Genomic DNA, 21,774 nt, shown 5'->3' with positions numbered 1-21,774 from the left:
CTAACAATTAGCAGTTGCATTCAATATCATTTTTAAACTAAGTCACAGAGTAGCTGATAGAAAGGAAACTGATGAGTCTGCTAAATTAAATATGAGCATTCTGATCAAGGGCAAATGAAGAAGCCTTGATTAACTGACTGCATTTAAACAAATTTTGCTTAACCCACCACTAAGTATAAAAATGTCTGTTTTAAGCATTTGAGAAAGAGAGAGGAACATCTCTTCTGAGAATGTGTTTTATGCTTCATCTAAAACCAAAGGAAGCAATACAGAAATGTATGTGTTCTGTGCGTTTATAATAACACATAGATACACAGATAATCAACCATGGCTGTTTCTCACATGGTGCTGCTTAATTAACTCACTTTGATTGAAATGACAATCTTGATGACTAAAATACAATTTTGCACGCAGTGCTAACAATTCATCCAAGGGTACAACAGATTCAACAGTAAAATCTGGCCTGACTGCAAACTTGAAAGCTCCTAAAAGAGAACTAGTTTTTGTTCTACTGTAAAAATAAGGCTGTAACACCCATGAGGACCAGGATGTGTGGAGTTCCACAGCACCCCAACATGGTCTTGCTGAAATCTAGCGGCAAAATGGCTGATCTGGGACAAAACAATTTTTTTCTTCCAAAAATGGCCTAAGGAATAAGAGGTGACTGGAAACAACTCTTATTTCCATCCTTAGCCTGCTCGCCCAAAGCCCTGAATCACTTTGCTGAAGTTTAGTCACTTTGTTACCAAATTTTGGTGGTGGATTTGGGATTGGTTGAACGAAGTTGATCGTCAAAGATGGAAAGGGAAGTGAGTTGCCTCCATGAGACCTTTTGCTTCCACCTTTAACCCTCCCTTGTAACAGTTGTAGGAACAGAATCTTGCAAGTCTGAATGTCCTTTCCCCCTCCCTCACTTTTATCTTCATATGACCTAGGGAGGGGCTTGTCTGAGACGTTTTCTCAAATTAGTTTCTTGGACTGGGCTCAAGCCCCTCTTATCTGACCATTGCCTTGGTAGGCATTCTTCCTCCTGTCCTGTCCTTCAAGATCATTTCCTATGCCCTGTACAAAATCTTTCTGGAAAACAACAGGTAAGTCTTGTATCAGCTGATACCCCCAGACTTAATCTGTTTCAATCCTATTCCAGTATCATTCCTGCAAGTCTCAAAAGACCTCACAACCTCTGCATGCCCATTATGATTCACTGTCCAAGTAAACCAGAAGGTCCCATTTCAAAAGACGAAAAGATAACAGGATCTTGAATCATTTTCAAGGCATGGGTCCAACGTACCTGGCCCAAATTTCGACGTGTAGTTTTCTATTCCTGCCAGATCTAAGTAGTGGTTCCTCCTTTCAATGTTTTCATCCACACAGTGATGATAGCACCCATTAGATTCAGGCTTAGATTCACCATGATGGTACCTATTCACAAATTACAAGATGCATATTATCTTCACACTGCCATGCTAGTGAATGCATTTAAAAGGTACGCCTTATGCTGAAGTAATCAACATTCACCAAATGTAAAAGCACACAAAAGGAATAAGACTTCACAAAACTCCTCACTGCAGAAATTTTTACACCGTTCTGTATTTGTTGGCAGAGTATATGCTTTCTCTGCAGAAAACTTCAAGTTCAGCTTCTGACAACTCAAATTGAAAGGATTTATGGAAGGAGGGCTGGAAGATACCTTGATGTGACAATTTGAAGAGCGAGAGCATTCAGAGATGGTTTAGATTTCAGAGAGACCACCCTCCCTATCTCCTCTTACTTTTATTGTTTTTAAAAGGACTTTAAACTGAAAACCTTAACAGGTGACAGCAGCTAGTTGACCTGGGTTGGGCTGAGCAGCAAACAGTCTCAAGCTTGGTTAGTCTTTGGATGAGAAACAACCAGGGAATATCAAGATTTAAGCTACCCTGGGAAGTCAAAAAAACCCAGAGGAGACAATGAAGCTGGGCTTGAAAAAGGCTTCACCTGTACCATTTTTAATCATATATAATAATAAAACGGGAGCCAGCATGCTGCAAAGCAATGCCATAATCTTTAGCACTGTCTTTTTTTACACATCGGTTCCAGAGTCCCTCTTAGAAAATAAAAATAGTGGGTGGCTGCAGTCCAAAGCTTTGCTTGGAAGTGCGATTAACAGCCGAGAAAAAAGGCAAGGTGACACCAGAGGTGGGATGTCTCTGGTCGGTGGAGAATGCCAGCCATACTAAGTGGGCCAGGGCAGAAAATCAGCTCCACGGGAAGACTAGAACTTTACTTAATGAGAGTAAATATAACACAGAATCTTGCAGGCCTATCCCTCCCCTCCCCTCCCCTCTCTCTTATACCCCAGCTTGTGTTGCTTCTGAATACTATCTTACTTCCCAGAACTTAAATGTCCTAGCCCTCTTTGCTAGGTAGCAGTTCTTGCATAGTTCTGCCAAGGATACCTCCCCTACTCTCTACAGGAGCAACCTCACCCACCGGCCTGGCAAAGGGGTGTTTTGTGACCAGCCAAACCCAACATGGCCATTAGAACCCACTCCTAATTTGGTGGTGGTGGTGGAGTAGCAATATTTTTTAAAAGCCAGCACAACTGCTAGATCCCTGTATCTAGTTCACTTTCCAGGTCAGAAATACCAAATTATTACCTTGCTCTATACCATGCTAGGCCTGGAGAGGTTCTTCACTGCAACGTTTTTGCAGCCTGGCTATTTTGTAGAAGCTTTGTAATCATCTGTGTTTGCTTTTACTGGTCTTCTTTCATTAAAATCCTAACATTTCAATTCATTTCACGCATACTGGTAGCAAGAGGGAAGTTCAGCTGTGATGTTGCTTTTTGGGGGGGCAGTTTTATTTTTCATCAAGTGGGCTAAGACTAAGGCAGAGATCAACTTCAATGTACATCAATAAGTCAGATCAAAAGGCAAGATTCTGAGTCAAATCTTAGCCAGACTCTGCTTTTCGCTAGCCCTTGCCAACGACGGGACAAAATGTGCAGGTTTTTTTGGGGCGGGGAGCAAGGAGAAACACGAAACTCCTAAATAATATGACACAACCCCTTGGGGAGACACAATTTCAAACAGCACTGTTTTATCTAACATATCCAAGGCTGGAGAGTGATACTTGCAGCCGTGTATAAAAGGGACCACTGCTGTCTACAATATTGGAAATGGATGTACTCCTGAGTTACCCGAGGGAGGAAAGAAATCCCAAACAACATAAAAAAGACACTTTCGAAATTGCAATTTTTGATATTCTTCAAATGGTTAGGGAGAATGGCCATTTTATCCTCATGACATATCAATTTGCTTAACAAAACTCACGTCGCAGGTTTGTGAGCCGTTCTGCTGATTTGAAGGCAAAAAGATTAGTATTTTAGCATTCTTAAGAAGGGGAATTCATCTTCATTTGCCTCTTCCCCAACAACCTTCTGCCCAATTGTGGCATAGGGAGAAACTAAGTTCCTGACCACCCTGAGGATTGGTCTTTAGGTATTATTGTTGTCAATCCCATTTCAGTTTTTTGTGACTGTAAGATGATTAGTCAGGATAATAAAGGGTCATTTCTTAGCCTACTTTAACTATACAAATGATCAAGGCAAGATCATGGACAGCTTCAGGTTCAGATCGTTGGTCTGTGTGCATGCATGCATTTTAAGGCAAATGGAGCCACCGGGAAACAAGGGGACTGTGATATGGCTTGGGACCTTAATGATGCTAAAAGGGAGACTGGCCCTTTTCCATCCCATCACCTGAAAATTCTCATTTACCCAATCTGTTATTTCATTGTTGAGCACCATACAAATACATACGGTAATCTTAGCTATCAAAATGGCTAACAGGTGAGTAATGCAATTAAAGCAGACCTATCACCAGTTATAAAAAGAGTATCAATTTTGCTTTTAGTAAGAGTTCACAAGCTAGCAATGGGGTTTTTGAAGCAAGAGAGGAAGAATACAGGCAGGTGCAACGTACTCGTAGTAATAGATAGTTTTAGCGCAGCAGAAACACAGCTTTTTAATTCAACTGTTTTGTTGTCCTTATTGTTGTTCTTGTTGCCTTCACCTTACCCATTTCTCACCTAGCCAGAAGGAGAATACTCCAATTTGAAGCCCCCTTTTGACAGGTCCAACCCTCATGGTCCCACGTTTCTGAACTTTACCATGTTAATGTGGGACTACCTTACAAGAAAACAGATCTCGGGCCCTGCATTGTTTGAAAGGACCCACTGTTTCCAGAAATGCTAAACTAAATTGTTAAATCCAAGGCTATCTAGCATGTTATTGTCTCAGAAAGAGATAAAACATTTTGCTCCAGTTTACCTGAGGGAACCCCTTGGCTTCTTGTCACAGCTTCTTGCTTCTTCACCAGCTTTGCTCTCTGTTCGATGCCTTGAGCTTTGAAGATCTGCTTTGACAACACACACACACACAAAGAGAGAGAGAGAGAGAGAAAGACACAGAAATAGTTATTTCTTCTCTTCTTGTTTATTTTCTGGCCCAATCCAACTAAACAGGGCACATCTACTCTTGGTGGAAAATAGACAGCTGTGTTACTTTGCATCTACCCTTGAAGGAAGGGAAAGATCCAGCACACACTTTAGAAATGTTCTCCAATTTTAGAGGAGAAAAAAAGTGATTGACTGAAGTTAGGAAGTGCAAGCAGGAAGGAGATATCAAAAGAAACCTTGACAAGGGGAAGCAAGAAAAGCAAAGCTTAATTGTGCAAATATTTTCAATGGGGTAGACTGGAGTGGAGAACTCAGTGCATTTCACTAAGGAAACTTTTCGATGTATGTTTTGCATTAATCCAATTTCCTTGAAAGGTTGCATTTCCACATAACACTAAGCCAGGTTTGCTTAACTAATGGTTTGTTCAACAAACCATAATGTCCTGGCTTGTAATAAGCTATAACAGGACCTATTAGGCTAAACCCAAAATGAACAAATCATGTTATGGCTTGATGTTATGTGCAAACTGGGCTAAAGAGTCTCAACTGGTTTAAGGAACATCCTATGCTCACTGAAATGCCCAAATCAAACCTTACCAGCATGATTCAGCATGATACTTTTCTTCTTCTGGCTCCCATCTGGGGCCACAGTGAGTTTAACCCTCAAGGTTTTACTAGAGTTGGGTGAATGGTTTACCGAAGCATCAACGACTTCATAGATGGTATGAAGCAGGCTCGTAATATCCTAGAGGCAGAAGAAAATAAATGTGTAAACACCAATAACAATGTGTTCTCTCTATCTGCCTGTAGTCACACTTACTTATTTCCTTTACAGAAACAGGACTTCTTGCCAACACTCTGAAGTCTCACACCTACAGGTCAAAGAGCTGTAAGTATTTTGTAATATCACAGCAGGTCAAACAAAGGTGGGTTTCCAGGAAGGCAGAGTATAGCCAATGGTTGTAAAATCACGATTACAGAGCAATTTTGTGATATTTCTGTTTCAGTTAATTCGTCCCCAGACTGTTCCAGGTGCCAGGATATAAGAATTCTCAAGCGAAGGAACCATATTCATATCCCCAATATACATTTGTCTCCTTAAAAGCACCAATCATACCTGTTAATGCACTCATGAAAACTTGTTTTACTAAACTATGAAACAACCAACCAACCAAGAACATATTTTGTTACAAAATCAGGCACTTGCGAGTTTATTCTAAATATTTCCCCAAATTCCACTCTACTCTATTCACTTAGTCTGCATTAGCTAAATAGCTAACTAACCAATTTGCAGAGGGAGAGACCAGCCTCTCAACACAATCCTATTTCGCGTGGCTGTGTCTCTCATCCCCAAATTGTGCAAATCAGAATGTGTCTATTTCGAGTTTTCCCCTTCTCTTCTTTTTGGCTGAGATCATATAACAATTCTGGTTTAGCAGGTGGTAACTCCTATCAACTATAAGTGCTGGGTCATAGCTCAGTGTCATGTGGAACCTCACCTTATGATGGATTAGTCAGCAAATGAAGGTCAAGCCAACCATGGCTTTGATGGAGGTGTGAATTCAGCCCCATTGCAAGCCACTCTTTTCAAATATTAGTGCATTGCAGGAAGGCAGTGCCTATATTATTGTTGCTGTAACACAGCAACTGAGAAAAGCATGTTCAATACATCATCCATATAATTTTAACAAGTAGCAAGTTGCTGCAGAGAAGTTTGTCCACGGAAGAGGTATATAAATAACCCCAAGTTTCATCAGCATTAAATCAGGGTGAGTTCTCTCGCTTCACAACCGCTAAAAATTGGCGGCATGGCTTGAGGTAGGAGATGTTCAGAAATGCACTGCAATCCCTAAAGTAGGCTTAGCATATTTTATAAAGAAAAGGAAAAGCCCAAACTCTACTCCAACCCCTCCAAAGAGAAAACCCCTACCTCCTGAATACCCCATATTAACTTCTGTATTTGAATGAGCTTGTTATGAGTGTCCTAAGAAATCCTGGTAAATTTTAAAAACTGGTAACCATCTAATCTAACCACCATAGTAGTTCAGCATAAACCTTACATGTGCAATACCCTGAAAAACACTGTCATTTAACATTTAAAAAGTAAATGGCTTTTTAAGATGTAAAACCTTCAAGCTTAATAAGGCAGGGTAATTAAAAGCCTCCCCATGTTTCAAAAAGCTGTGAATTGTAACAGAAGTGAAAAGTAATTCCAGATATACATGAATTCCCATCTAATGCAATTATAGTTTTGCTAGAATGTTAGTATTCATCTATTCCAGAGACATCTTTCTCCAGTCTTAACTTCAAACACAACAGCTGGATTTTCTCTCTCTTTCTTATCCAAAGTCTTTTGATAGCTTAAACCCATAAAAATAAAAATCTTGGAAGATACGTGGGAGAAAGGATGCAGCATGAATCTGTTCGTGCTTGGAGCAGGGGCTATATTTCTGTACTCATTTCTTCTTTCACTCACATCCTCTTGGTACCTCTCGTCAACTCTCAGAAGCTCTATTAACACAGACCTCTCCAAGAAAGGCCTTAAAGCTATAGGGCATGCCACTAAGTTATTCACAAAGAACAACACTCAGGATTCGTAACAACCCACGGGCAACACATTTCTCTCTGAAATACCAGTTTGCTTTCTAATTCACCGCATCAGAAATAACACACTTCACACTTGGCTAAGCTTTGCTGTTCTTCAAGCAGAGGAAATTTCTGTTCCCTCTGGGTCTTGCTGAATCCACAGGTATTCTGTGTTCTCACCTGGTCATTGTGTGAATCTAATCTAGACACACAAATGTCTGTATAACACACTACCAAAACGAAACACCCTACAGACAAGACACAACAGAGGTAGAGAAGTCACTCCAAGAATAGAGTATGTTTGTTGTTTCAAAGGCAAGGTTAAGTCCAGACTAATGGAACAGCCTGAAAATATTGAGCATAGCCCCAAAGCTTGGCCTAAAAGATGAATGCATTCTGGGGCTGGTGGGAGTGCCACTGCTAAATCTATAATAGAATATAAGGTTCAGCAAAGTCTTACACTTTGCAAAGCCTTAGACCTTGCATCTTATATTGCTAGATGCTATGTACCTAGTTTCCAATTTAGTGGCCTTTTTAAAGCATGACTGGAATTTGGAATGAGCTTCATATTACCATCTTAACCCAAAAAGTTTTTTTGTGGAGCACGGAGTGAATGTGTTTATGGCCTATTCTACTTTCACAACTGTGTCATACTTTATCTCAACTGTTCCTGGGCTGGACTGCAGACAATTCCAAACATTTTCTGGATCTGGACTGGTTTAGGATAATGGTAGTTAAGGATGTAATGGTAGTTAAGGGACAAACACCCCTGGAGGATGCCAGGATAGGAAAACTCTTTTATTTTACCTGTGCAAAAGAAGGCATACTTTCTCCACTATCTGGACAATCAGTTTGAAAACTGGATGGGCTGAAAATGTCACTTGGTCTATCACTGTAGTTTCCAACTTGATTAGCAGGAACCGCAAATTGCATTTTTATGCAATCTTTGCTTTTGTTGACCCAATTTTAAATACATAGGAGATGAGATGGGATAGAATGATATCATACCCAGCTCACCAAATGCACCCTTTGTTGCCTCAGCTGCAAAATCTACCCACCTAAAAATCACTTATGGGTTGACCATATAATTCTGGTTCATGTTATCTCAACATCTCCACGTACAGCTCTTACACAGATGAGATGTCAACAAAGAGAGGCCCACATTGATTCTCCTGTAAGGTGCTGTAACCCAGGCCTTCAACCATAATTTGACTTATTAAAACCAATCCTAAAGCTCCTTTCAAGATCAAAACTTATGAATTGTATTTTATGGAGGAAGCCATTCTCTGACCCCAGCTGCACCATGTTTACAAGGATTTCCCTAATCTCGCAATACATATAATAATTACATTACACTGATGTCATTTTTACTGCAAAAACAGAGGTCATTCAGAAATCGTGCTGCATTTGAAAAAGCTACTATGGCTATAGTGCTATAGATTAAGGCTGAAACCCAGATCTAGGCATGATTTCTTTGTTCTCAAAAACTCTGAGAGGCTGCATGTAAAAAGACGGGGGCAAGGGAATAGCCCACCAGCAACTAAAAGTACAATCCAAAAATACAGGTAGTCCTCACTTAACTATCACAATTGGGACCAGCAACTCTGCGACTAAGTGATGTGGTTGAAAGTGAGACATCACCTGACCATGACGGACTTACGACCTCACCTCCACTGTGGCTGTTAAGTGACATATCACATGACCGCAACTTGCAATTTCACTGCCAGCTTCTCCATTGATTCTGCTTGTCAGAAGCTGGTTGTGAAGTGCGCAAATGGTGATCACGTGACCATGGGACACTGTGACAGTCATAAAAGCCTGCTGGTTGCAAAGCATGTGAATCTCGATCACATGACCACGGGGACACGGCAACTGTCGTAAGTGTGAGGACCGGTCGTAAAGTTACTTTTTCAGTGCCATTGTAACTTTGAATAGGGCAGTTGTTAAGTGAGGTCCATCTGTAATACTATTCTCAACAGGATTTTTTCCCATATAAGAGTCCTTAGGAAAGTAGCCCAAAGTAGCTTGGACTAAAATGCAGAAAGGAAAGAATTTTGTAACAAAGACTCTTATGTCATCTTAATGATTTACAATTTTATTATACATTGAGCTTTTGAACATTTATGCCATAATACATATGCAGGCTTAGTTTGAGGGCAACAGGGCACACTTAAAGTTGCATTGTTAATGGGGCAGGGGGAGTTCCAGCACTAATCTTTTACATTCTGTTTAAATCAATTTAATAGCTAATTACTGCATTTTGATACTTTATTGATACTCAAGGCTCTTTAGCACATGCTATAATTGGATGGCGTTATCAATGTGTTTAATAAATAGATAATAAGAAAATGTTGCCCTCATCTGTTGTCTGAAAGGGACTGGGTGTATTTTGCAGATTTCAAATTTAAGATGATGGCAAAGAGCATATAATTCAACCAAGATAGCAGTCCAGATCTCTCTTCCATGCCGATAAATATGATTATCAGTCAATCCAACTGAGAAGACTTTCAAAGACATTTGAGCACCACACTTGCTATTTTATTGGCTTGGATCTAATAGCAATTGAGGAGCCAAAAAGGATTTTGTTTTGCAAAGTGTGGTCTTGACACTCTGTTTAAAGAATAATTTCTTTCAGATGTTTATCCCTTTCCAAACACACACTTTTAAAATGTCTCTTAAACACACACACACACACACACATCCCGCTAATCCTTGACATTAAACAATACTGAGTGAAAAAGCAAAACAAGCAAAGAAATTGCACGGATTCTAAAAGCAGGACAACAAAAAAGTTGGTTCAGATCCATTCAGGGTTGCAAATTCAGGCAAGGCCTTCAACACGTGTGAACCAGTTCTGTGGAGGAGGGCTTGATCCACAGACCAAATTAACCCTACAGGCAGATCTTCCAGCTCACCCCCAATGCAATGCTATTCCAGCTGTGTCCATCCATACCATGAGCACCCAGATATCAAATGATTGTCACCTGGTATACATTTGAGAAGGGAGTCTCCTGCTTAGGTTAGCCAAGGAGAGAAAGATCTTTGGACCCACAGCATTGTTGTATGCAGGTCACTTTCGGCGCCTATGAAAAATATCCCAAATATGTATCTCGAAAGCATTCCAGAAAGGATGAGCGAGCTGCATAGATTTATCTCAGAAACCTGCAGCAAATGAATCAGTGGGCCTAAAGAAAATCAGTATGTAAAATTCATTCTCTCCGGGCATATACTTATTGTATTTATAACCTACTGTTTCTCTATTTTCTTTGCCACTGTTGTTCTTTTGTCTTGTGTGGTTTTTGTGTTTTTTATATTGTTCTTTGTTTTTAAATGTTGTAACAATTTTAAACCACCCAGAGTTGGGCAGCATATAAATTTAATAAATCGTTGGATGATGATGATGATGATGATGATGATGATGATGATGATGATGATGATGATGGTTGGTCACACAGTCAGCCAGATGTTTAGACCAGATTTGGCATTTGTAACAACCTATTGAGTCCTTCCCAAGGACCTGGGATAGGCAGATGTTGTTGCTGGATGGTGTTCAAAGTTTATTGTTGCAGGATATAAGCTGTTGTAAGTAAAACTGCCTGTTGCAACTGACTGATGGTGATTTTGTCAATGCCGATGGTCTTCCAGTGGTGCTCCAGATGTTTTGGGATTGCACCCAAGGCACCTATTACTATTGGTACTATCTTTGCTTTCTTTTGCCACAGTCACTCTATTTCTATTTGCAAGTCTTTGTATTTTGTGATTTTCTCCAGTTCTTTCTTTTCTGTTCTGCTGGTATTACTACTACTACTACTACTACTACTACTACTATTATTTCAAGGTGACGTACATAGCCCAAGTCCATTTCCTCATCTTGTTTTTCAAGTCTCCACTTTTCAAAACTGCCTCCTTTAGGCACATAGCTAGACTACATAGTACCCCTTGCTTCCCATCCCTTTATTTTATGATCTTGAGTAGTAAAAAGTTTCTTTGTTACCCTTTTCCCATGTAATCCCATCCTGTTCCAAATCCCTGAATTCCATAGCATTATGGCACTTTAAGCCATCAGAGGTAAAGGTTTCTGTATCCAAAAAGCAATACTATGCAGAAAATATCTTGTATTTGTAAATGTAAACAAGCACCATACACAGTCCAGGACGGAGTAACTTCACTTACCTCACGGGTGACTCGGCCATTGTTGTCGAAATCATAGAGTGTGAAGGTCCATTCTTGCCTGTTGTCTTCCTCAACAGACACATCACACTGCAATTCCTAAGGAACATACAAAGATTACCCAAAGCAAAAGTCCTAGTTGCAGAGGAGGCTGACTTGTCTAAAAATACATTTGTAGTCCTCAACTTACAACCATTCGTTTAGCGACCATTCAAAGTTATGGCGACACTGAAAAAAGTGACTTATGACTCCTCCCATTTATAACCATCATAGCGTCCCCACAGTCACATGATTGTGATTCAAGCACTTGGCAACTGTTGTGCATTTACGATGGTTGCAGCATCCTGCGGTCACATGATCACCTTTTGCGACCTTCCTAGCCAGCTTCCAACAAGCAAAGTCAATGGGGAAGCCAGCAGGGAAGGTCAAAAGTCATGGACACATGAGGTTCTTGCTTAACAACCATGGTGATTCACTTAATGACCATGGCAAAAAAGAATGTATAATCAGGTGTGGTCACATGATGCCTCACTTAACAACCGCACCACTCAACAATGAATTTTCCAGTCCTTATTGTGGTCATAAATCAAGGATTACCTGTATGTTTGAAGATTCTTTTTCAAGGGAAAAGTCTTCAACCTTCCCTTTTTAGGGGAGATTGCTGAGAAAAGTGGTTGGGCTGTGGCTTCAAAGGGGCCTGGAGGAAACAGATTTCCTAGACCCCTTCATTAGGGCTGTCCTTGAAGACTAATCAAGGCATAATTCTGAGACAGTGTTGGTCATGCTTGCTGATGACCTCTGGCACAACAGGATCAGTATGTTGCAACGATCCTCATTTCTCTAGAATCTCTCAGAGGCCTTTGATACCATCCACTTTGGCATCCTTCTGGACTGCCTATGGGGATAAGGAGGAGGAGGGCATACTAAGTTGTGGTGGTTCTTCTCCTTTCTCTGTGGTCAGTTCCAGTTAGTGTTGGCAGATGGGGACAGATCAAACCAAAGCACCGTAGGGCTTGACACTACCATCTACATGAGGCCAGTGGGTGAGGTCATCTGCCAGTTTGAAGTTAGGTATCATCAGTGCACTGTTGTCTGTATGTAATAATAATGTAATAATATAATCCCCCAGTAGGCTGTACATAAATTACGGTGATGAGGACAATTAAGTCTGGGAACGAGCATCATAAATCATCAGAAATAGTTGCATGTTTAATATCCTTTGATATGTAAGCCTGACTCCTAGAAGCTCTAAGCAATATTTAAAAAGGTTAGCTTCTATGGTGGTCCACCAAAACTTTCAATGACAATGTAGTGATCTGCATAGAACGGGAACTGTACATAGTTCTACATAGTTAAAACTTGCCTTCCACACTTCATCTCACAATGAACGGCACCCATTTTCAGCAGTTATAGGCAAATTAGATGGGGAGATGTGGCATTCAAACCTAAGTTGTAAGCTACTACCCCCTTCCGCATCTAATACAACATTCATTTCCTGAAGTGGCTGGTCAAAACCACCAACCAGGGCATGTGGATAATGACCTCTGGTTTTTATGCCAGATAATTCCAGAAACTGTCTTACAGTTATTAAAAAATATTACAACCCCAAATAAGATATGTCAGCTTGTTCATTTTTTCCTCCCCAAAACCGTAATAATATTTAGGGGGTATGCGTCAGCTATTCTCTTGTTGGACAGAAGAAGATGTTCAATAGAGCTTTTATCTAATTCCCTTGGGCTAAGTTTCCTGCAGAGTTTGAAACATTTTCAGTTTCCTTAAGCAATAAGAAGAAACTCTGTGAAAGCTACTTACAAAAATGCTTAGAAACAGGAAGTAGAATCCTCCAATTTGAGAGAGAAAGAACAAGCCAATTAATTTAAGGAGAAAATGGAAGAGATTTACAGCATGAAACAGTGGACAAGAGAAGCAGAAGTTACTGCAAACTAGTCACACAGATCCATTATCTGGAAAAACTCTTTTCACCGCACGGATGTTAAATGTAGCATTTATTCTCATTCTCCCTTCTGACCCATTAAAACATCACAACTGCTGAATCAAAACAACAACAACCCTCTTGCCAAGCCAGAAATGCTTTACCTAATTCTGCACAAGTTGATTTATAGTAAAAACATTAAAAGGTTTTAGGACCCAGCAACTAGAATCAGGCCAGATAGTACAACATCTGTAAATCAAGGATGTTAACAGAATATCGCTTATACAAACAGTTTATGCAAAACCAAGGAGTTTTCGTGCACCAAGCATTCATCTTTTTACAGGCCAGCAATTGCAGCGAAAGATTGTTTTAAAAACAATGCTTGACATGATAAAAACCAGTCAACATTCTTGAGCAGAACGGTTATGCCTCAAATATTGTTTCAGCCTCTGTAAGCATCAAGAATCAGAGGAACCAACTTCTCCCATCTCAGTCAGCAAACTGGATTTCCAGTTGGTGGGTTTGGAATTGCTCATGGAATTACTAGTAGAGTTGCCTCCCCAAACAATGAAAACTACTTGCCTCCCCAGATATACAGTGATTCTTTGCAACCAGGCTGGTTAATAAGACTAACCACCTTTCCCTTTCAAGCTTCAATTTAGTATACACAACCAAACATGGTAACCCCAGACTCTTTTCCTTGACATCAACCAGGCCCCCTACTTGACTCAACTTTTACTATGGTATTCCTTCAGATCACAGGGTCTTAATCTGGAGTCCATGGATAGGTTGGGGATCTATGCGTAGATTTCAGGGGTCTGTGAACTTGGATGGGGGGAAAAATACAGCTTTCTTTTCACTAAACTCGAATTGAAATTTAGCTTTTCATTCAATAATTTAAGGGGGCAACAAATTAATTTATGGCTGCTGGATCCCAACAATGTTTATTAACTTCCATTCATCTAAAATAATTACACCCTAGAAAAGGGTATTGTTATTGGTTTAATGAATTAATAAAGCACATATATTACTAAATTATATATTGATTGTTTTTTAATATTTAAAGAACTGTATTTGAGCATAATAGGTTTCCTTTATATCAATCTATATCTATGTATTTTATTTTATGCATGTAAATATGTTTTTCGGAGAAGGGGTCTGTAGGCTTCGCCAGACTTTCCAAGGGGCCCATGACACAAAAAAGTTAAGAACCACAGCTTTAGATCATTTTCATTCAAAAAAAATTCAATGGGAAATTGGAATGTTACAATGCAAAATGCAAAATGCCAGCCTCCAGCATCTTTCTTTCCAAAAATATTAGGCCACACCACAGCCCCCAAATATTTTCAGGAGGTTAAAAAAAGGGGGTGGTTGAAACCTTGTCAGAAAAAAAAAAGTGAGAGCACATAAGGGTAGGGCAGTAGAGGAAGCGAGGTTGGTAAGCAACCTTGCCACTGTTTCGTATGTCATATTACAGCCCTACAGGTAATCTGGTATTTGCATATTACCTGCTAATACAGTGGTTTCCATCCCCCCCCCCCGTTTTAATGGATTACTACATCTTCAACAATAACTTCTGCAGACCACCATGGATTGCCACGGATTGGCAATGAAACAGCCGAAGATTCTCCTGACGGAGTCATTGGAGCCCAACAATAAATAAAAATACTATTAAAAAATAAAAATGGCTGTAGTCTCAGAAATCTCGTGAGAATGTTTTTTCAGTTTGTATTTTGACAGCAACATCAGGCCACCTTTTTGGATCCCAGTTTAGGGATCAGTGAGAGCAGCTGAAACTTAACCTCAATATTGAATTCAAGAAGACAAGGATCAGCTGCAGTGGTTAATGTAAGGATGCCTGGTGATGTTACCCAGCTAAGGTAAGAATTAAACTAGGGACTTTCCAGTTCAATCTTGAGCTTCCAAGGAGAAAAACTGTTTGCACAATCAACTATTTTCAATCCAACGCCCCACCTCAACTTTACAAGACCTTCACCTTCCTTCTGTAGAAGCTTGCGTGATCAGAGTCAAGGAGAGCAATGCAAGCCATGGGGGCAATTAAAAGAAAAGCTGTTGCACTCAAGTAAAATAAACAGTTCCAAATAGCTTTGGCATGATGGGAGCTCTGAAATACCTGCTTGATCTGCTGACTTGAAACCAATTCCCTACAGCAGTTAACGGTAAAGCCCCCAGCTCCCTGCTGAGTTCAAAGGCAGCCGTCTCTTACTTGTAACAGGCCCTGGCTGAAAACTGCCAAAACACCCCTACACAGTCGTGGAAGTGGCGTTTCAGATTACAGTACACAAACATTCCCATCTTCTTTAAAAGCGAAGGCACATCCTCCACCTCAGATTTAGACCTCTTGGCTGTCGTATTTCAGATTCCTCTGTACCCTGTCATAAAATGAAAGAGTCTACTGTGTGCTTAGCCCCTCGCTTGCACCACTGAGAAGCTCTGATCTGAAATACAAGGGGGGACATGCATGGGCCTATCTCTGCACTTGACTCTCTGACCCACAGGAGGAGGCATCTGTCTTGCACAGCCTGAGACACAAATCAGTAATATGTATTATTATTCAGTGTCGAATTCTACATCTAGGACTCATTTTTGTAGAGTGTCCATGGGTTACAGGGAAAATGGAGACATGTAGGCACAAACAGGATTTTCACTGACATAGAGTTTCTCTTAATCAGCTAGCCAAAGCAAGCCCCAAAGCTGAATCGGGTCTTCATTTGGATCTCTCCATAACCTCCATTTTGTGAGAGTATAAGATACTGACGTTTTCAAAGAGGGTTTCAGTTCACTCTTGGAACAGTAGCTGAATTACAAGACAAATATGAATCAGCAGTGTTTGGTGACTGCAAAAAGGGGTAAAATCAACAAATGCATCCACAGAAGGTCCAAGTCATGGGAAGTAATATTCTTTCTATTCTGCATAAGTGAGATACCATTTTGAGTATTGTGTCCAGTTCTGGAAACCACATTCTATGAAACCTATGGAAAAGTTTCAGAGAAGGGTGACAAAACTACTCAGGGGACTGGAATTTACAAATACCTGGTGGGTTGTCACATAGAAGCAATCCAAGACTCATTCTTTATCAATTCAGAGAATGATCTTATGCTACAGTACAGGAAATGGATTCAGGAGAAATGTTAAGAACTGTTCTCCAAGGTAACTTCCAACCCTTACATTCTAGGTTCTGTGGTGGAACCAGTTCCTGCAGAAGGCAGCAGGCTCCTTTTCACTGGATATATTCAAGCAGATGGTGGATAGCCAACTGTCAGGGATGCTTTAATTAGAATTCGTGCACTCAGCAGAGAAGAATGGAGTTCTGTCCCATCAAGATAGCTCTCAGGCTGAGACAACAGTTGACACACTCTTCACTACACTGTACTCCAGAAAGGAGTATTGGAGTTTGTCCATGCAACCAGGTCATGTGAACACAGAGGATCTTGGTTACTTCAGGCTAGGTCCTTGCATCAAAGCAGCAGAAGAAGTGGGTGTTCTTGAGATTTCTGAGCTTTTCTCAGACATGCTGTGCGCTTGCAACCTAAGCATCTGTTTATGTTTGACCACATGCTCTTTTTGGCTCTTTCAACTACAGGGTGCCTAAGTCTTCCTAGAGGCAATCCTAACAAGTACAGTGAATTAAAAAAATGTCTAACTGCTTAAATGAAAGAAACAATCCTCCATTCCCCCCACCCCCCAATCATTCTGCTTGGAGGGATGGGTGGGATGGAGGGTTGGGTGGGTGGATACACACACAAACACTTCTCTTCTGCAGTCTTTCAGCATTTATCGTGAACAAATGTTATCTCCTTCTTGTACAGTGTTCACATTCACCTCTAGCAATGTCATCACACAGTCACCCAAAATGGCTATAAAGAGCTATGACTCTGAGCCACTGCCAGATCTGAAGTATACCTTGACTCGGTGACTGCTAATATTCATTGTTAGCGATCCTATATGTGAAACAGAGACTCATTTAACAGAGAGGAACTGACTTCAGGATAAATGTGCAGTGGATTGAACTATAACTGAAATTATTTTAATGCTTATTTTTATTTAAATTATTATTAGTAAGAGTTGTTGGCATGCAAATGTACTATGCAGTAAATTGGTAAAGCGAAAGTTAAATAGACAGCAATAGCGTTATCAGTAATTTAAAAAATGGTGACAACTTAGAAAATGTGGAAAGGAACCTCTCCCCTCCAGATCTGATAAGACTACATTTCCCCAAATTCCTCACCAACAGGGCTCAGCCAAAGGGCATATATATTGGCTGGAAATTCCAAGAGTTATATTCTCATTCATTCTGGAGGCCACTAGATATGGAAAGGCTACTGCAAACATTTCCATAGAGAAAAAGCACTGTAAAGATAATGATCATTGTTACTAATAATGATATAGTCATAACAACGTATTAAGATATCAATGAAGCTGTACGAAGGGTCTTTATTTTCTCAAGGATGTCTCTCCATTTGACTGAAAGAGCAATCCAGGAGGCTTAGAAAAACAAAGGAAAGATGAAAGTTCATTCTTTTCCAACCCCACGTATCAGTCCTGGAACAATTTTAGAACAATTTTGGCAAGATCGCAGCCATCCTCTGAGGACTCTTAATCAGTCTACTTAGCTGAATTTATACCCAAGGAGGAGAATTACATCACTTATGTACTTGTAATTGGCTCTGCTTACTCCCAGCATTATCTATAATTTTTACAGCAACAACAACATACTGATCACCTTCTGCAAGCAAGCAAGAAAACCGAACACAGATAAAACAACACGGAGGAAGAAATGTGATGATAGCCAGCAGAGAAAATTAGTTAATGCTAGTTCATGATACTTAAGAAAATAGGTAATATATTTAAATTTTGCCACAGTTGGGATCGGTGTTGCTTGGTGGGCATTAGAGGAAGTTCTCATCATATGAGCTCCCAGGAGTCTCCAACTCATGCACACACTAGGACAAACCAAATAAAAGTCTTCCTTGAGTCAAGTTTGATTCCTGGTGATTTCCTGGAATGAACCATGCAGGCTCTTTTCAATTAGTTGTTTCTTCCAGCCTCCCAGTCTAGTCTATACTCCTGGGATTAGTCTTGATCAAGCATGATCCTGCTTAGCTTTTCAAGATCAGCTAAGGTCAGCTAAGTGCTGCCATCCAGCTGGGCATGAATCTAGAGCTTAGTTTACAATTTTAAGTATTCCGTGGGACATCACTGAGGAAACTCCGCACAAACACACACACCCCACTATAGTTAAAGCAGATGTTTTAGCTGGTTTCTATCCTGGATGCCTAGGCATGCCTTTTTCAGAATTACAGGCACGCCATTACTTTCTGGAATACCTGATGCCACAACAGTATACTCCTTGATTGCTTCCTAGATACCTTGACTGCCAACCAACCTATCTTGTGCCCTGAGTTCCTTTGCTGCTTTGGTTTGTCTCTGCCTGGAACATGGTAAGCATGGAGAGACTTGCCACAGTGCAGAACATCCAAATGAAACTCATTCCAAAAGCCCCCTTCCTGGAAGTTGATGAAAGTCCCCAAAGCTGATGCAAGAAAAGCAGTGAGTTGTTCTAGACAGCCATCTCATCATGAACATGTGAAGCTTCTTTCAGTTGCTCACAATGATTCACTAAATAGAAAAGCTGGAATAATCCTCCTGGCAGTTGCAGAGTCTTTGTACTTTGAGAGAAAACTCTCCTTGCACCATGGGTCAACTTGCATTCTTCAAAGGTCTGGTCCCATAATTAAGCAAAGTCAATCAACCGCCCTCAAGAAGCCAACTGAGAGATGATGAGTAGGCAGACTTGTGAGTGGATACATCTGCCCTTCACCTGAAGCTAAGCTCTCCCTTTCAGGTGTAGTAAGTAGTTGCTGCCTCACTGTCAGTTTTGAGCCAAGATTCGACTGCTAGTATGGTGGCCTTTTATATGTATAGCAGGGTATGGAGTAAGAAAGCATGATTTTGGGTCACCTCCAATTCTTTCCAAATCTGTCCTTTTGCCAGGAGAAAGAAACAGACAACCACTCTGCAACCATATATGCAAAATGTAATTCCGTACAATCCTTATTATGCACTCCCAAACAGGGCACAAAGCTAGGAGTTCTCTGAACTTTTGAAGGTTCTTCTATCTGCCAGGAAAACAGGGCATGCATTTAGCAGGCTTGTGAAATTTTTTAAAGACAAAACATTTCAAGACTCCAAATGCTGTTTCAAGCTCAAAATGGGTTATTTCATCCTTTCTGGAAGTGTTCTGATGTTGTTCCAACCCTTCTGGAAGCGTTCCAAGCATGAACCAGAGCTGTTTTGACCTCAGGACACTCCTAGAATGTTTGGAACCAAATCAGAATCGCTGTTTTGAACTACATCTGTATTTGCAACCACTAACATTGAGCTGATTAGGAGTCAAATTGGGTGGAAATGACATCTTTAAAGATATAACAGTAACAGACTGCCCCAACAAAAGACAACATTCTTACCTCAAATTTTAGCTGCTTCTTGGCATTTGTGTGTGTATCAGCTTCCTTCTCTGTTTTCTTTTCATCACCACTGCAACTTCCCTCTGTCTTTTCTGGAGGCAGAGCAACTGGGTATGAAAGAGAGTCAAAGACAGAATTAAGGAGAATGTTCTAGAAGTTGCTCTGAGTTACAAAATGTTTCAACCATCAAATGTTCTGAGCGCAAAAGAGATGTTGAGCCTCTTAAGCATGTAATGGCATGTGGGAAAGACCTTGAGAAATGGGGTGAAGAGATGCTGCTTAGGGAACAATCAGATAAGAGACAGCATAGCCTGCAGCTGGACAGTGGGTGGAACAAGAGGCACAGAAGAGACCCTCCCTAATTTCTCAGGCTGTAAAGGAGATGGGGGGAGAACTGTACTTTCAAACTTGCAAGATTCTGTTAATGTAGCCTTACAATAAAGTAGAATTAGCTCATCTGGTCGTGTTTCTCGTCTGGTCTACCTAGTAAGGCTGACAAAGCATGAAACAAACCTCATGAATTTTTAGAGTTTTGTTCTGTGTATGACCCACAGCACATTTTCCCAACATGAAACCCAGCTTAGCTTTATTGAGAGGCATATTTTTCAGTGCAAACTGTTTCTACCTCAAAACATTCCAGCTTCAAAATATCTATACTGAAAGCTTTATTCTGACGTGAAATAAAACATATTTGTCGTTTCATGCCTTAATTACCTGATATGCCAGGGACCTCATTGTAAAACCTATGTTTTAAATGTCTGCTTAATTTTCAAGTACTTTGTATAAAAATTTTAAGTGAAGTTCTACTGAAAAAACTAGCTTACAGAATCATAACTTTAACATCCAAAATCTTATTTGATTTAACAGAATACAATATTGATAGGACCCCATCCTCTACTGAAATGCCCTCTGGATGAAGAAAAATGAGCTTTAAAAAAATTACACTCAAAGGAAATACAAAAGTGAAATTTTAAAAAGAAAAAAGGAAATATCAAAACCTGGAACATTTCTACTAAGACAATAGACTTGTTACAAGGCACACATCAATTTCTCATTCAAAACCCACAGAAGCCAATGGCCCAGTCTGCATATAAGGCTAAATCAGAAATTATTTTTATTTTTTTTAATGCCATGTGTTTTTTAACAAACCACAGCACTGTGGCTTGCACATACAACTAAAAGCCATAATGGCTAGCTTTACACATTGCAGTAAACCCCCAAAACAAATAAGCTGCCTTATGGATTAGTGTTAAGTGATATTTCATCCTTCATCAACCTTAAATTAAGTTTCTATGTGCAGGCAAGATACGGGCAAGCAGAGAACAAGTCCAAAAGAGAATAAACGCTCTTGGCTTTAAGCACTGCAGTTTAATCTTTCTCCAAAGTCAGAGAGATAAATAAAAGATTAAAGTAACACTTTCTGGCAGGTAAAAACTGTGCTGTGACAAATTAGATCCTACAAATATAAAAGTAAAGAATATTGGAAAGATGATGGAGAAGGAAAAGCTTGCCGCATAAATGTCTTGGACATGTGTTTTAATATGGTATGCAGGCAAAGATTTCTTGTTCATCTGGCCTGCAATCTGATTGCTGGAGGGACTGCTACTTTTAACATCTGTATTTGAAGATGCAGCACACCGTAATTTTTTCCAGTGATTATCCCCTCTCTGTCTCTCACCTACCCACAAACCAAGTTTTAGAAAGAAGCAGCACCGTGACTAGTCAAACGTCTAATAAAAATTGCCCATAGACACACAAAGAATCACAAATAAATAATATACTCCTTTACAAGAAATCGATCCAAGGATGACTTACTCTTTACTTGGCTAAAAAAAAACAAACCATGATTATTCCTATGCCGAGGCAACAAAACTCTACTCATGTTTATCTCACAGCTTTCATCACCAGTGTCAGGTTCGGTCAGCACGGGGCTTCGGGGAAGCTCGTAGCCAGCGAACTCCACCGGCGGCAGCTAGCGAGGAAAAGAGGAACTGAAAGCGCCGCTAATTAATGGGCCACCTGCGCCCAGCCAAACAGGAAAACCGCAGCGGAAGCTTTTAACTATAAACTGATAACGGCGCGAGCCAACAATGAACGGGGCCGCAGGCAGCGAAACAAGATCGCGCGCAGCACAGAACCCGCGGGCTTGCACGTAA

At 40.3% G+C, this 21,774-nt stretch overlaps 1 protein-coding gene across 1 annotated transcript in view; it reads right to left on the bottom strand.

The window, feature by feature from the left end:
- The window catches only part of NKD1 (NKD inhibitor of Wnt signaling pathway 1), a 97,893-nt gene that overhangs the window by 6,789 nt on the left and 69,330 nt on the right, over positions 1-21,774 (bottom strand). The window contains exons 5-9 of the mRNA XM_088136122.1: positions 19,619-19,725; positions 11,200-11,295; positions 5,038-5,185; positions 4,313-4,397; positions 1,292-1,422 (exon numbers count right to left, since the gene is read on the bottom strand). Coding sequence (XP_087992248.1) covers positions 1,292-1,422; positions 4,313-4,397; positions 5,038-5,185; positions 11,200-11,295; positions 19,619-19,725 — 567 coding nt within the window. The remainder of the gene's footprint in view (positions 1-1,291; positions 1,423-4,312; positions 4,398-5,037; positions 5,186-11,199; positions 11,296-19,618; positions 19,726-21,774) is intronic.

The sequence above is a fragment of the Python bivittatus genome, unplaced genomic scaffold, assembly GCF_059951505.1.
Source record: "Python bivittatus isolate LINGU-HERP-01145 unplaced genomic scaffold, Pbiv_v1 ctg000190_np1212, whole genome shotgun sequence".
Classification (NCBI taxonomy): Eukaryota; Metazoa; Chordata; class Lepidosauria; order Squamata; family Pythonidae; genus Python; species Python bivittatus.
This window is presented reverse-complemented; position numbering and strand designations above follow the sequence as displayed.